At 43.8% G+C, this 15,720-nt stretch overlaps 1 protein-coding gene across 1 annotated transcript; it reads right to left on the bottom strand.

Annotated features, from left to right (window-relative positions):
- Positions 1 to 233: 233 nt before the first annotated feature.
- On the bottom strand, positions 234 to 14,033 carry PTS (6-pyruvoyltetrahydropterin synthase). The gene is made up of 6 exons (XM_073604672.1): positions 13,835 to 14,033; positions 10,458 to 10,537; positions 7,915 to 7,937; positions 3,804 to 3,860; positions 3,513 to 3,583; positions 234 to 535 (listed from the first exon to the last, which is right to left on the bottom strand). The coding sequence occupies exons 1-6, from the start codon at positions 13,924 to 13,926 to the stop codon at positions 412 to 414; spliced, it is 447 nt and encodes a 148-aa protein (XP_073460773.1). The 5' UTR covers positions 13,927 to 14,033; the 3' UTR covers positions 234 to 411.
- Positions 14,034 to 15,720: the final 1,687 nt, after the last annotated feature.

Genomic DNA, 15,720 nt, shown 5'->3' with positions numbered 1-15,720 from the left:
CACACACACACACCCTGAGCACTTGTCAGTGTTTTTTTTTTTTTTTTTAAATGATTTTGATTAGCACATCTAAACTTAAATAAAAATGGTTTGTATATGCAGCAAAACTGACTATTTTATGTATATTAGCACATGTCAAGTACAAAAAAGGAATGGTAAGAGCTGCCTCTACACAGTAAAAACAGCCAAAGCTGTCATATTACAAAGGCAAGCCTAGTTCCCCCCCCCCCCCACCCCCCCCCCCAGCATTTCTCATGGAATTTTCAGAAAGAAGGGTCAGTATAGAATTAAGACATTTGTTAACATGCAGGTAGGACTTTAAGGTAGTCAATATTTCTTGATGAATGTTGTTTACAGACAGTCTTCTGGTCCCCATGGTTGTGGCTATAAATCTGAAAGTTTGGGTTCTCGTCATTCCCCTCTGTAGGTAGCAGTGTTGTTGTCGGTCTCATGTACGCGTACCTCATGCAGCAGTCCTGGTGGAAGTCTCTTCTGAAGGCCATCCCAAATAAATATAGTCACATTTTCCACAGAACTGAAACAAAGTATCCTAATATTATTATGACTATATTGCAAGTTTAACTACATGTATTGCAACAGTGATTTCATTCAGTTTTTCTTGTCAGTGATAAAAAGTAAGCGCTTTATAGCCCTCCCCATTGTTAGAACCTGCATTTGAACCTGGGACCTCTGCTTTGTCTGGCTGTAACTCTTGAGGCACCTGAGATGTTGGATAGCTCCCTTCTGATCCAACAATCTTGCCTTGTACTTTTTTTTTTTGTAAACGTTGAACTCTTTGCTTCTCCCGTGAACTTCCTGATTTAAACCAGCTCTCTGAACTTCACGTTTGCCAGATTGTGCTCTCTCCAGCCAATATCTTGTCACTCCTGCTGCCTTCCATATCTGTGCTACTACTTGTTACGGACCTTAACTACACCTCTGCTTGATCCCAACCCCGTAATCACTTGTTACTGGCCTTCGGCTTATCCCTATCTGCTACTGGAGCCGGGTTTATTCACCTCCTTGTGGGGTGATCTTGAGGACCACCACCTGGTACTAACATACAGCAAAATCTGTTAGCACTGATGCCCGTACACATGATCGGACTTTCCGACAACAAAACCATGGAATTTTGTTAGAAGGTTGTTGGTTCCAACTTGTTTTGCATACACACGATCACACAAATGTTGGCCAACAATTACAAATGTGGTGACGTACAAGACATACGACGAGCTGAGAAAAAGGAAGTTCAATAGCCAGTGCGGCTCCTTCTGCTTGATTCCAAGCATGTGTGAACTTTTGTGCGTCGGACTTGTGTACACACAATCAGAAATTCCGACAAAGTTTTGTTAAGGAAAATTTGAGAACCTGCTAGCCAACATTTGTTGGCGGAAAGTCCGCCAACAAATGTTCAATGGATCATACACACGGTTGGACTTTCAGCCAACAAGCTCACATCCAACATTTGTTGTTGGAAAATCCGATCGTGTGTACGGGGCATTAGACCCCGGGTGAGCCTGCATCATCCATCAGGGTGACAGGCTTGTGTAGCACCCTGGTATTAGGCAGGGTTGCTAACAAATGCTGGGTGCAACTAGCCTGGCTAATTGGTAATTGTATCCACTGACTTTGTGCCCCAAGCCTCAATCTGGTGCATTTCTCTCAATAGGTGGCACTGCTGCCTTTGGCATTAGAATGACAAGACCAGAGTGAGTTCAGGCTGTGAATAGACATAATTTCTCAGCCAGAGTAGCGACTTGGCATGCTGGGATAGTCTATTTAAGGGGAATGAGTCAGGTGATCAGTGTTTTTAGGCCTGGGGGCTGTTTGTGAAGCAGCAGCTGAAGGTTAGGCCTGAGGCCTAGCCACATGTTTAGAGGCTCAGCCCCAAGGGAGCCTGATAATTGCAGAGGTTCAGCCAGACGGTGAACCGAGTATTGCTGGAGGTGAAGGAGAAGGAGAAGCAGTTGGCACATGGGACAACCACTCTTAGTAGTGGCAAGTGAGAACCAGAGGTCAGAGCTAAAAGGGGACACTGTCGCCAGTAAGGGGCAACTTCTGTTATCAGAGGCCAGGTTTGTGTAGGCCAAAGAAGTACCAGAGCAGCCTTTTTCACTAGCCGGGATGGTGTACAAGTTAGGAAAGCTTCAGTGTTCAAGTCAGGGTCCTAGCGGGAGAGCGTGGGTGACAATTGAAGAGGATTCAGCGGGTTAGCTGAGAGCCAAGCCAGGGACCCAGCAGGTAGAATGGGTGATGTACAGCAGGTTAGCCTTAGAAGAGCTCAGGGGATCCAGCAGGCAGCTGGGATCTGAAGGTCTGGTGAGAAGACTGGGAGCTCAATGAGAAAAGCTACAGAGGGAGGCTGTGAAATGGAGGCCAGGTCCTACACAACAGGGATACCTAGTCTGGTGTTCGTACAGATCTGTGTTGAATTCAACCTAGATGTTCAGTTGCCATAGGAGACAGCAGTTCTACAAATACAGTGCTCAACCAGCTTAAAAGGCCCTCAACCTGTATAGCTGTCTGCCAATTGCTAGTGCATCTGCCTAAGAGGGTTCAGGCCCTAAACCCTCTCTCACCCAGTTCTTGTTAAGAGACAATAAATCTCTTTTGTTCACATTCAAAAAGTGACTGGCACACAATTCTTCCATCTTGCATTATACCCACCATGCCTAGTAACCCACTCTACAAAAAAGGAGGAAGAATGTCATCTCTCCCCAACTCTTGAGGTCACCATCAGGCCTCTAGGGGTCTGGGACATTGCTACACTTGTCTACATCCTGATGGTTGGTGGGGGCCCTCTACAACTATGAAACTATAAGAAGACTTTGCGCTTCAAATTTATCACAATTTTTGGATGTAAACACATTCCTTTACTCTACATAGCGCGAGGGACACAATCACATTCATTCTACCTCTACAACTATGGCTACTGGACTCTGAACCTGACTCCAGACTGAGAAACCCCTGGTCCATATTATAGAAACCCGTGTTTTGTTTAACATGCAACAGGCATCTCACATTCTGCTGCCTTTTAAAAAAGTTTGCACTCTTTTTTTTTATTTCAGGAAAGAAAAATGTACTACACACACACACACACACACACACACACACACACACACCTGAAAGACCAGTGTGTTGCCCAAACTGGTTTACTTTAACCTCCCTGTCCCCAGATTACTTAGCCCTGGAGGGATGAAAGCAATATCCAGTATTTCCAGACATGGAGGACCACATAGCTCACTCCAGGTGACTGTGTTGATCTGATCAGCACTTGTACTAGCAGGCTTAATATAATACTATAACACACTGCCGCGAGCGCGCCCCCCCCCCCATACTGACCGCGCTGCTGTCCAAAGAGGGGGAGGGGGAATCGCGCGGCAGCGTGTTAGATGTACTAGCAGACTTAATATAGTACTATAAGATTAAAAGACACCTCTCAAATTACAGGTGTCTTTTAATCATGAATGACCAGATCAATCCCTATAAGCTGTATATGAACTCCAACTCACCTGACAGTATTTTTAAAGTAGGGAACATCAAGATCCAGATTTTTATGATCTAGTGGAACCATAATAACCTCCTATAAATAAATGAAATTAATGAGATGTAAAAAAAAAAAATTGCAAGGTACCAACAAGCTGTCCATGAAGTCTATGGACTTAATAGGTAAAGGGTGGAGGGGGGAAGAGTGGGATTTCAGCCTAAAGTAAAAGATGTATGAAAAAAAATCCTATACAGATTTAGCAGAACATATTTTAACGTATACGTTTCCACTCATATCCTTATGGCAGACTGATTACCTGTATATCCTTCTTCAGGTCTGTCAGGTTCATCACCATTCCAGTGACAGGGTCTACCTATGTAAAGAGAATATACAAATAAAATCTAATTATTTATCACAGACAGACAGACAGACACAGAGGATAGATATCTATCATAGGCTGTACTAGTAGTTGGAATGTGTTAGGAGAAAGAAACCTGCATCCATGACAGCTTAAAGCATGTAATGCAAGAACATTTAATAACCACCCTTGTAAAGAGTTAAATACAATGGTGGCACCATTATACTTGCATGTGTTCTTGAAGTCACTATTTAAAATGATAAAGCAGTATTAAACCCAAAACCAAAAATTGAATATATATCTTAATAACCATTAGATGTGGTGGCTGCATTCGTTTTCTTTTTAGGCTCTTTTCCCTGGTGATCTGGCCAGTAACACCTCCTGGATGAAGGAGCACAGGGAGCACAGCAGACAGCAGCATTGTAATTGCAGACTTAAATACACTTAACACGCACATTCATTTTAAGAGGGAAGTTTCAGGGAAAAAAAATCTACATTTTTAATAAGAAACTTTGAAGCAAAATAAGGGTCAGTGCCCATCTGCAGCTTCACCATTGCCATCAATGCAGCCACCTCACCATTGCCATCAATGCAGCCTGATCGAACAGAACAGTGGTCCAATGGCGGCCCAGGAGACAGGGCTTCCTATTACAGAGGCCGCCAAGTAAACAGGAGATTCTCACTGAATGTAATCTGACGGCGCTCATCCTGGCCCGCTCCCTGTCCCCTCTGAGGCAGCAAAAATTGAAGTATTGGCGTATAACACGCACACGCTATTTGCACCCGATTTTTATGGTGAAAAAGTGAGTGTTATACGCCTATATATAAATATTTTGTATTTATTGGCATATAACACTCACTTTTTCACCATGAAAATTGGGTGCAAATAGCGTGTGCGTGTTATATGCCAATACTTCAAATTTAGCTGCCTCAGAGGGGACAGGCAGGGGGGGGGGGGTTGGGATGAGCGCCTTCAGATTATATACAGTGAGAATCTCCTGTTTGCTTGGCGGCCTCTGTAATAGGAAGTCCCGCCCCTCTCCCTGTCCCCTCTAGGCTGCAGGTGGACATCAATCAGGCTGCACTGATGGCAATGGTGAGGCTGCTGCATTGAAGGCAGTGGTGAGGCTGCAGATGGGCATTGATGGCAGTGGTGAGGCTGTAGATGGGCACTGACCCTTATTGTGCTTCAAAGTTCCTTATTTAAAATGTAAGTTTTTTCCTGAAACAGAAACAGAGACAGAGACAGAGACATGCTTTTGGTATTAATAGTGCTTTAACATTTTGACTCCTATCTTGGGGGAACTGTAGACATAGAATATATTTATGGGCACAATATCCTATAGGCACCAACACACATAACCCCATGGCAACCAAAACAAAAACTGGATGTTTCTCACTGAACATGGTAGACTGCTTTACAGCAATTACACTACAGGACTAGGAACAATTACATAATGTAACTTCTCTCATACTTCAGATTTTGCTGCCCTGGCTTCCACATGGTCAACAAGGAACAAAAAGACATACATTTTTAAACAAACAGTCAAACCTAGAACTGAACCTGGCAGTTGTAAGAGGGATATGAACATAGATTTGTAAATGTTATTTGTGCCAGGTCTTGGAAACGTTTCAGAACATCTCGTCCTGCAATTTAAAGTCCCATTATTATATGGCACAAGCATACAAACAGGGTTAATTTATCCATGTGCAGCCAATGGGCTCAACATCTCAACACACACACACACACACACACACACACACACACACACACACACACACACACTTTTTTGCAGAAAACCTGAACATCCAGTAAGGCTACATTCACACTTGAGAATTTTGAATCACAGGCAGATTTGGCATGATTCTGCCCATGATTTGAAAGCGCCAATGTGTGAATGACAAATTGCGGGGCTTGCATTTCAGAGGCCATTCATTTGAATGACACCTAAAATTGCGGTGCGGGTCTGCTGCGATAAATCGCGCTGCAATCGTGGCAAACATGTCACCTAAAAGCAGCACCTGAACTTTTGGGCAAAATGCTTACCGCGTGATATATCGCGTTTGGCACCTAAAATCGCGGTGAGGGTCTAACGCGATATATCACGCGGTAAGCATTTTGCCCAAAAGTTCAGGCGCTGCTTTTAGGTGACATGTTTGCCACGATTGCAGCGTGATTTATCACAGCACACCCGCACTGCGATTTTAGGTGTCATTCAAATGAATGGCATCTCAGATGCGAGTCCCGCGATCCATCATTCACACATCAGAGCTTTCAAATCACAGGCAGAATCACGCCAAATCTGCCTACGATTCAAAATGCTTAAGTGTGAATGCAGCCAGAGAATCTGGGTACTTGAAAACACGCAAACTCCATGAAGAAAGTGTCCCTGGTGGATCCACAAGACTCCTAGGACTAGGTGCTATCTCTTAGTCAATGTAGTGAAATCTCAATAGGGAGCACTGGTCTACTGGTCTCTGCCTTCACATATGGACAAAGGAACCATCAAGTAATCTGTAGTCACCCAGAAAATGTTAGCACACTTTGCAATATCCCTGCATGGGAACTCATTCATCTTATGAACAGATTTGTTGTCTGAAGAAACTTGTGCTTTTAAGTTTAGGGTTTTTTTTTTGTTAAAGTAGAACTATAGGCAAAACTTTTTCTTCATTTTGGATAGAGCAAGGGAGGGTTATAACCGCTCAGATATTTTCTCTTTTTTTTTTGCTGTCTGTGTCCCCATCGTGGACACCTCCCTTTACTTCCTGTCCCATAGTCAAACAGGAAGTGAAAGGAAATCCCTACAAATGAATTCTTTGGGGACCCTCAGGTCACCAGAACTTGTTTCCCCATTGGAAGATTTCCCTTCTATTACTTTTATGGGGACAACCCAAAATTTGGGATTTTCTTTTACTTTCAATGATAATGGTAAACAGGACAAAATGAGTGGGTGACTCTCCTTAATTGGGGGCAAAAGACAGCAATAAAAAACTGACAGAGACGTTCTAATCCCTCCACTATCTTTTAGTCATACTTTAAAATAAATGAAGCCAGAACCCACCCCACCTGCAGAACAGCCGAAATGCACTGAAAACCCAGTAGACTTTTCTCCAACCCATGGCCTTTCCTTTTGTTCTTAGGATATATCCTCCGTCACAAATACTGTACCATGCACTCTAATGGAGTCTCAAGCATTTTACACCAAGGAACCCCTAAAATAAATGTTCACATCTTGGTAAACCTCTGCTAAAATGATTATAGCTGCAGCAGCTCACAGTGTAGAATGCTTAGCAAATTATGAAAAAAAAAAAAAAAAAAAAAAAAAAAAGGGGGGAAGGAAGCATGTCCTAGATGTATTTGAGGTATTGGTGTCCACTAACATTGGTGGTCAGCGTTGAAGTGACCTCCTTGAATGGTGGCCGGTAGAAAATTGCCCCTTGCATAGGTGGTCAATTCACCACTGCTCAAGAAAAGCCTAGCGCCTTCAGGAGGAAAGCGAAGGGTCCATGGGGCCCTAGTTGGTAAAGGCTGCTCTAAAAAGGACTTGCTAGATCAACATAGGGATGACTGGATTCTGCAATAGATCGCGCTGTTGTAAAGCCACACTTAGCATGACAAACAGAGGCATGCTTTAGAGCAGGGGTCTCTAAACTATGGCCCTCCAGTTACTCAGGAACTACAATTCCCATCATGCCTAATCATGTCTGTGAATATCAGAGTTTTTACAATGCCTCATGGGATGTGTAGTTTTGCAACAGCTGGATGGTCGTAGTTTGGAGATCCCTGCTTTTTTTTTTTTACTGCTAGAGCCCCAGGCAACTCAGAAAAACTAGGAATCAAGCCATGGCACATTTCATCAAAACTAGACAACCCCCACACAAAATAAAATGACCTCTACAAAACACAACTAAAAACATGAACAAGCCATATAAAATGGTTATACAGGAATTGGGTTAAGCCAATATTAAACTATATAAGGGGTTCTAAAGGTAAAATTTGCTATATTTTCATAATGTATTGCATACTTCCACTAATAGGCTTCAGAAAATATACACATTAAACACCTACCTCAGCCCGCACTGTGACAATCACTAGGAAGAACACAAACAAGTTTTGGTTAGTTGCACAAATCATGTAGTTAATAAGTTGCAGAATGATATTTAAATACATTCAGAAGAGAAAAAAAAAAAAAACTAAAAAAAAAACACACACCCAACAACGTTATCAGGAATTTGTAAACCCCGATGCCTACAACGTTTACTGTAAAAGGATTCAATCACTTTAGGTTCGCCATACACTTATGCTGTGTACACACGAGGGGACTTTCTGAACCAATGGACTTGGCCACACACGATAGGACTAAGTCCGTTCGGTTTGAACGTGATGACGTAAATGGGACTAAAAAAGAAAGTTCAATAGCCAGTAGCCAATAGATTCCCTTGCGCCGTATTTGGTCCGTCGGACCAGCACACAGACGAACAGTTTTCCCAATTTTAGTCCATCAGACAGATTTGAAACATGTTCTATTTCTAGGTCCGTCGGATTTTTATCCGGAAAAGCTATCGGACTGTCCGCTGGACTAATCCCGTCGGACCTAGTCCGCTCATGTGTACGCGGCATTAGAACTTTGGCAATTCAGGAGAATTGGCCAAAACCCTAATGCTGCGTACACACGAGCAAACTTGCCAACGGGCTAAACTCCATCGGCATTTCTGACGGAAAGATTTAGAACATATTCTATATCTGAGTGCGTTGGAAATGCTGACAGAAAAAGTCCGATGGGGCATACACACACACACACACACACAGTTGGAATGTCCATCCAAAGGCTCCCATTGGACTTTTTCTGTCGGGAAGTCCGGCCGTGTGTACGTGGCATAACAGTGGGTGGCTCTGCTGCTGCGATAAATGTTGATTGGCTTTTTGTCTGCCATCAGTCAATCATTTGCAGGCACAGTCCAGGCATGGCGCTTACTTATAGCTGTTAGAATACAATAGCCTGGCGGGGGGAATTCTCCATTCATGCTGGTTGTGTGGATAGAGCAATCTGTTAGATTGCCATCAGTCAGCCTGGACTAAAAACTAAAGAAATCCATTAGTGTATGCCCAGGTTTACACCCAGAATTAATTCAATAGCAGTTTAATCTTCTAAATCAAAGTATTCCTTCCATCTTTCAGAATGTGTAGGTCTGCTCTATGCTTTGCAAAACAGGGTCTAGGCCCTTTCACACGAGTGGTCTGATCAGGTCTGCCTGTCCGTTTTTCAACCAGACCCGATTGGATCCTCCATTCTCCACTATGGAGTAACAGATGTAAACAGACTTGTGTCCGTTTACAGCCACAATACCTCCAATCCGATCCAGCAAACACAAATGTAAGGGCATCTCTTCCTCTCCGTCTGGCTTGGAGGGCAGTCAGGTGTAAAACGGACAGAGGAGAGCAGGCTGTGCCCATGTCCACGCTGCAAAAGCAGACATGGACCTGTCATACGTCTACTCTGCTCAGCAGACACATCCCCTGCTGAGAAAAACGGGGCCTTACACTCATCGAAATTCGGCTGGTTTAGCAGAAACTAAAAAGGTGTGTGTATGCTACTCTGTTCAACCGAAGTATAAATCTAAAAACTGAATATTAGACACTTTTCAAAGGCCAGCGTTTACCCAAAAGGGGAAGCTCCGCTTTAAGTCCTACTCGCCGCCCCCAAAACCCCCCCCCCCCCCACTCTGCCACATTTGGCATGTCATTTTTTTTCTGAGTTGGGGGTACCTAGTTTTTGGAAGTTCGCCTCTCCTCCTCCCTGCAGTCTTCTGGGACCTTTCACAAAGAGCAGCACAGCTCGCGCATGCGCAGCCGGCTGCACACAGTTCAGATGTCAGTGACAGGAACCCGAAGGCTACTGAAGAGCTACCCCCGGTTAGGACAGCACTGGATCCCTAGACAGTAAGTGTCCCAAGAGTCAGCAGCTACAGAATCTGTAGCTGCTGGCATTTAATTTTTTTTCCCCAGAGTGGAGAACTGCTTTAAAGTTGATCTAAACTCAAGAACTAAAATGTATTATATATTGTAGCTTATCAGTCCTTGGAGGTGGTGGCTACATTCGTGTTTTTTTTTTTTTTCACCTGGTGACTCGGCTTTGGGTGGCACCACATACTCCTCACTCCATCTATAGAGGAGCAACATAGCCACCTTAGGACATCAGAACTTTAAGCAGTTAAAGTAACAGTTTTTTTCCTTTCAGGATAAAGGTTTTACATAAATATATAAAACAAATGGTAATAGGAGAGTTTTGTTCTGCTTTAATACATTGTGTGTATCAAAGAACTAAAGGTGTATCTGCACATGGAGATCATTGATGGAAGGAAAATAGGAAAGCATCTTGTATTGGGTTTCCCTCATGTACTGATGTTTCAGGATAGCCAAAGCTGGGAATAGATTTCTAGTGAACATTCGAGTGGAAAGCTCATGAATCCTAGATCAGACTCGCTGGCCTTGTATAGGACAACAAAGGGCTCGGAGTCTGTTGTCACGTCACTGCACAGCTTTCTATAAGGGTGGATATACAATGTAAAGGGTACCAATAGGCAATAAAAGGTTATTTTATTGTCTCTGACCTTTGTAGTTATGGCCGTGTCCATTTGGGTTGTTGCACTTTCCAAAAATTCTCTTGTTCTCCTCATCACTCAAAGAATTACTGCAACACAGCATGGAAAATAGAACAGGAGTTAAGACAGACTTGATAAGGTTTCATGTCAGATAAGTAGGCTCTTGTTTCTCAGGAACATTGCCATTTCCTCCTTATATACTCAACCAGTTTTTGCAAAACTAAAGCTGCAGTTACCATACCTACCTCCTCTCCAAGGTCCCACGTCCGAGAGGTTTCTCACCAAGACCAGGATCTTCTCCCAGTCTTTAGTGGTCTTTACTGGCTGATGTGGGAGGATAGAACTCAGTTTCAGGAGTTAATCCTCCAGGCACACTGGTACTGTGTCGGAAATGTAGCGTACATTTAGAGAGGACTTAGCAGGCAAGTAGGTTTGTTTTACTGCAGAAGAGGAGCGATAAAAACCACAAAAAAGGTACAGCGCTATATACTACTGTGATCTAAATGCATGTGATACAACACCACCTTTTTGACTTATTAAACACATTTTTGAACAAAAACAATCAAAACTGTAAATAAAGTCGCTCAGTGTCCTCAATTTATTTCACCACCAATAATCGTGCAAAAAGAATTTTTCTATCTGTGCAACCACCATCAGATGTGCCCTCACCTGAAGGGCCAGACCTTACATATAATGAATGTATGGTCAAAATACGATTGTGTCCATATAGGACAAGTAATGGACATCCAGACGCCTCGAATAATGCAAATCTATAATGGAATGAGCCTTTATTTTGTTAGATGCCTACATTGGTGCCACATTAGTGTTGATGAGGGAATCCTTCCTGCAGCACTACGGTGTTCTGCTGTTGGGAAGCCTTCCCTGCTGGCAGAACACAATGATCAGTGTTAGACGGTACTTCCCCTTTAAGATATCTTCACCTCTGCTCCTCTGCTCGATCATATGCAAAACGAAACTCAAATAAGTGTGTTACCGTTTAACACATTTCCTAAACACTTCCATATACCACTACTCACATTTATTGTGAAATTACGCAGGCAAATGTATAGATGAACATATATTATGACTAATTAAAGCGGTTGTAAACCACTGCACTTTGTCATACCTTTAAGGTAAAAGCATAATGTGCTAGTATGCATCACAAACTAGCACATTATGTGAAACGTACCTCAAAACAAAGCATTCCAGCAAAGCCATCGCTAGAAGCAGCATCCATCTTCCCCCGGTCTTCCTTTCCGGTTCGCAGACTCTGGCTCTGTGACTGGCGGGAGCTGCGATTAACATCACTCCTGCCGCCACAGTCACGCCACAAGGTTCTGAAGAAACGGCACGGGCGGGATTCCTTCAGAGTGCATGCGCCAGTGATTTCACTGGCTGCATGTACAGTAAGACCCCTTTCACACCGGAGGCATTTTTCAGGCGATTTAGCGCTAAAAATAGCGCCAGTAAAAAGCCTCAGCTGCAATCCTAGTGTGAAAGCCTGAGTGCTTTCACACTGGGGCGCTGCGCTGGCAGGGTGTCACTAAAAGTCCTGCAAGCAGCTTCTTTGCTGCGCTATAGAAGCGGTGAATACACCTCTCCTAAAGCACCCCTGCCCACTGAAATCAATGGGCAGCGCTGCCAAACTGCAGCAGCGTTTTGCGGGCAATTTTAACCCTTTTCGGCTGCTAGCGGGGGTTAAAACTGCCCCGCTAGCGACCAAATAGCGCCGCTAAAAATAGCAGCGCTTTACCGCCAACACCTGGGCCCCAGGTATATTAACAAGCCAGTGATTACCCAGCTTGTTCATAGGAAAAAGACTCTTGTTCTCTGTCCCGACCTCGGTGCTGCAGATCCGGACAGAGAACAGGAGTCTTTTTATATTAGAAAACCAGGTAACTACCCGCTTGTTAACATAGCTTGGGCAGCTCCCGCTCCTCAGTCCCAATCCGCAGCTCCTCCCACCCCTGTTGGGGATGACATCAGTGGCTGGGCAGAGAGCCTGGGAGAGGACACCCAGCCGTGGCACGGCTTCGGTCCCAACATGGACTTTCACTCAGGCCATTCCTCCGGACCGGGGGCCGCCATCTAGTGACCGCTGTAAATGTGATGTAGGCTCAATGCAAAAAAAAAAAAAAAAAAAAAAAGGGGGGGGACGAAGCTCTGCATGAGCTACGTTTGTCTTTTGAAAATAGAATGGACTGCTCTATGAATAATATATATATATATATATATATATATATATATATATATATATATATATATATATATATATATATATATATATATATATATATACATACATATACACATATACACACACACATACACACACACATACACATACTTTAGGAAAGCTGCTGATGGGCAAATACCTAGAGACTAATGATGTCATCAATGAGACAGATGACACTTGTTGCGCAAATATAACTAAACCGGGCAGGGAAGGAGAGACACAGCCCAGATCTAAGTACATTTAGAAACAGGAGAAGGGATGGATCAGACATCATACAGAGAACCATGGGGAGAGATCCCAGGGATGGATGGATCAGACATTACACACAGAGATCTAAGGGGAGAGATCCCAGGGATGGATGGATCAGACATTACACACAGAGATCTATGGGGAGAGATCCCAGGGATGGATGGATCAGACATTACACACAGATCTATGGGGGGGGGGGGGGGAGATCCCAGGGATGGATGGATCAGACATTACACACAGAGATCTATGGGGAGATCCCAGGGATGGATGGATGGATCAGACATTACACACAGAGATCTATGGGGAGAGATCCCAGGGATGGATGGATCAGACATTACACACACAGATCTATGGGGAAAGATCCCAGGGATGGATGGATGGATCAGACATTACACACAGAGATCTATAGGGGGAGATCCCAGGGATGGATGGATCAGACATTACACACAGAGATCTATAGGGGGAGATCCCAGGGATGGATGGATCAGACATTACACACAGAGATCTATAGGGGGAGATCCCAGGGATGGATCAGACATTACACACAGAGATCTATAGGGGGAGATCCCAGGGATGGATGGATCAGACATTACACACAGAGATCTATAGGGGGAGATCCCAGGGATGGATCAGACATTACACACAGAGATCTATGGGGAGAGATCCCAGGGATGGATGGATGGATCAGACATTACACACAGAGATCTATAGGGGGAGATCCCAGGGATGGATGGATGGATCAGACATCACACACAGAGATCTATAGGGGGAGATCCCAGGGATGGATGGATGGATCAGACATCACACACAGAGATCTATAGGGGGAGATCCCAGGGATGGATCAGACAGTGTTGATGTAAACAGATGATGATGATGGAGGGGGAGGAAGTTCTGTACTGACCAGTGTAGCCGGTGAGAAGCGCTGAATGAAGCGCTCCGGGAGATCTCTACTATCCTGCCTCTGGCTCTCTCTGCCATGTCTCCGTTGCTCATGTTGTGCTCAGATCTGAACTCTCACACCCCTCTCTGTCCCCTCTGATGTAGGTCAGCAGACAGCCGGGCAGACACGCCTCTATCCTGTGATTGGCTCACCCCAGGCCCTTGTGATGACAGAGGTAACGCCCCCACACTGAGTGTCTGTCACCTGCCTCATTCTAATATCCTGCCCTATACACAGCAATGACTTCTATAGACCCCACCACTGCACAGTGATCAGTGTGTGTGTGCTCTTTATATGTCTCTATATATGTCATCATATTATTAAAGACTGGCTTTGTTTTGTCTCTAGGGCCCCATTCACACGTCATGTAGCGGGAACGCGCACTTCTGTTCACTTTTTTGTGCGATTCTAGCGCGTGTCCGCGTGTCACACATAGGGAGCTCATTTGAGGCTGTCATACATGTAACACACCAATGAAGCTCCAATGCCTTTTCAAGCCTAAAGAAACACGTATTTTAGAATGCATTTCATAACATACACTCCACAAAGCATGTCTCTTCTGCACTAAAAATCCCACCTGTTAGCCCTGTAAATTGTGAGGTGAGGCCTCCAGGGATCAGACTTGTTTTTTCAGCACATCCCACAGATGCTTGATTAGAGATCTGGAGAATTTGGAGGCCAAGTCAACACCTCAAACTCGTTGTTGTGTTCCTCAAACCATCCTTGAACCAGTTTTACAGTGTGCCTGGGCACAATATCCTGCTGAAAGTTTCCCCCAGAACACGGACACAGACAAACCAATAGCTATTTCTTCAGAATAATAAAAATTTAGGAATCTGCAACAAAGTTTGTAAAAATCCTAACAATGTACTGTACATAGATCACCCAGGGGGAATGATTTTTTTTTTTTTTAAACAAAAGTGGAGTTACTCTTTAATTCAGAAGAGACATGGTATTTTTTGTTCTGTATTACAAATCTTGCCTGTCTGAAAATGTTTATTTTGTAAGTAAAGTTCTACTTTCAACAAATGAAGTTTATAATCCCTAACATCTATCCCTGTATGAAAATTCCCTCTCTATGGCTTTCCGTTTGAGGACCCGTTCACACCAGAACACAGTGAGCGAAACCCACGTCCCGTTCACTTTTCCAGCACCATGTTCAAAACGCACTGCAGTTGCGATCTGCACAAGTGTCAATGTTAAGTTAACAGCACCTTGACCGCAGTGCGATTGCCTGCCCCAGACTGCATGGTACAGAGGTACCATGCAATCCGTTTGCAGTGCGTTTTTTTTTTTTTTTTTTTTAGTGCATGCACTACATTTGGTGCGGCCCAGTACGATTCAGCTCATTCAAAATGAATTGGCTCAATTTGTACCACACAGCGCTGCATGTGAATCGATTCCTGGTGTGCACCAGCCATGAAAGCTGAAGGAAGTATGAATGGATGACAAGCTCCATTGAGAGCTACAAGCTGTCTGCTACAGTGGTAAATGGGACTGAGATTCGAACCAAGTGTGGGCAGGCTGAATGTACCACTTAAAGACCAGGCCTCTTTTTCAGACTCGGTGTTTACAAGTTAAAAGCAAATTTTTTTGCTAGAAAATTACTTAGAACCCCCAAACATTATACATTTTTTTTCTAACACCCTAGAGAATAAAATGGCGGTCATGGCAATACTTTTTGTCACACCATATTTGCGCAGCGGTCTTACAAGCGCACTTTTTTTGGAAAAAAAATCACTTTTTTGAATAAAAAATAAGACAACAGTAAAGTTAGCCCATTTTTTTTTATATTGTGAAAGATAATGTTGCGCTGAGTAAATTGATACCCAACATGTCACGCTTCA

Source organism: Aquarana catesbeiana, linkage group LG11 (genome assembly GCF_042186555.1).
Source record: "Aquarana catesbeiana isolate 2022-GZ linkage group LG11, ASM4218655v1, whole genome shotgun sequence".
NCBI lineage: Eukaryota > Metazoa > Chordata > Amphibia > Anura > Ranidae > Aquarana > Aquarana catesbeiana.
Note: the sequence above shows the minus strand (reverse complement) of the source record. Positions and strands in the feature narration are given on the sequence as shown.

What these genes read in the sequence shown, in the direction of transcription:
- PTS (XM_073604672.1), bottom strand. Translation starts at nt 13,926, where the DNA reads ATGAGCAACGGAGACATGGCAGAGAGAGCCAGAGGCAGGATAGTAGAG. An exon ending in GCTTCTCACCGGCTACACTG is followed by an intron (nt 10,538 to 13,834) that starts GTCAGTACAGAA and finishes GCTGTGTTGCAG; the next exon opens with TAATTCTTTGAGTGATGAGG. An exon ending in ACACGGCCATAACTACAAAG is followed by an intron (nt 7,938 to 10,457) that starts GTCAGAGACAAT and finishes TGTTCTTCCTAG; the next exon opens with TGATTGTCACAGTGCGGGCT.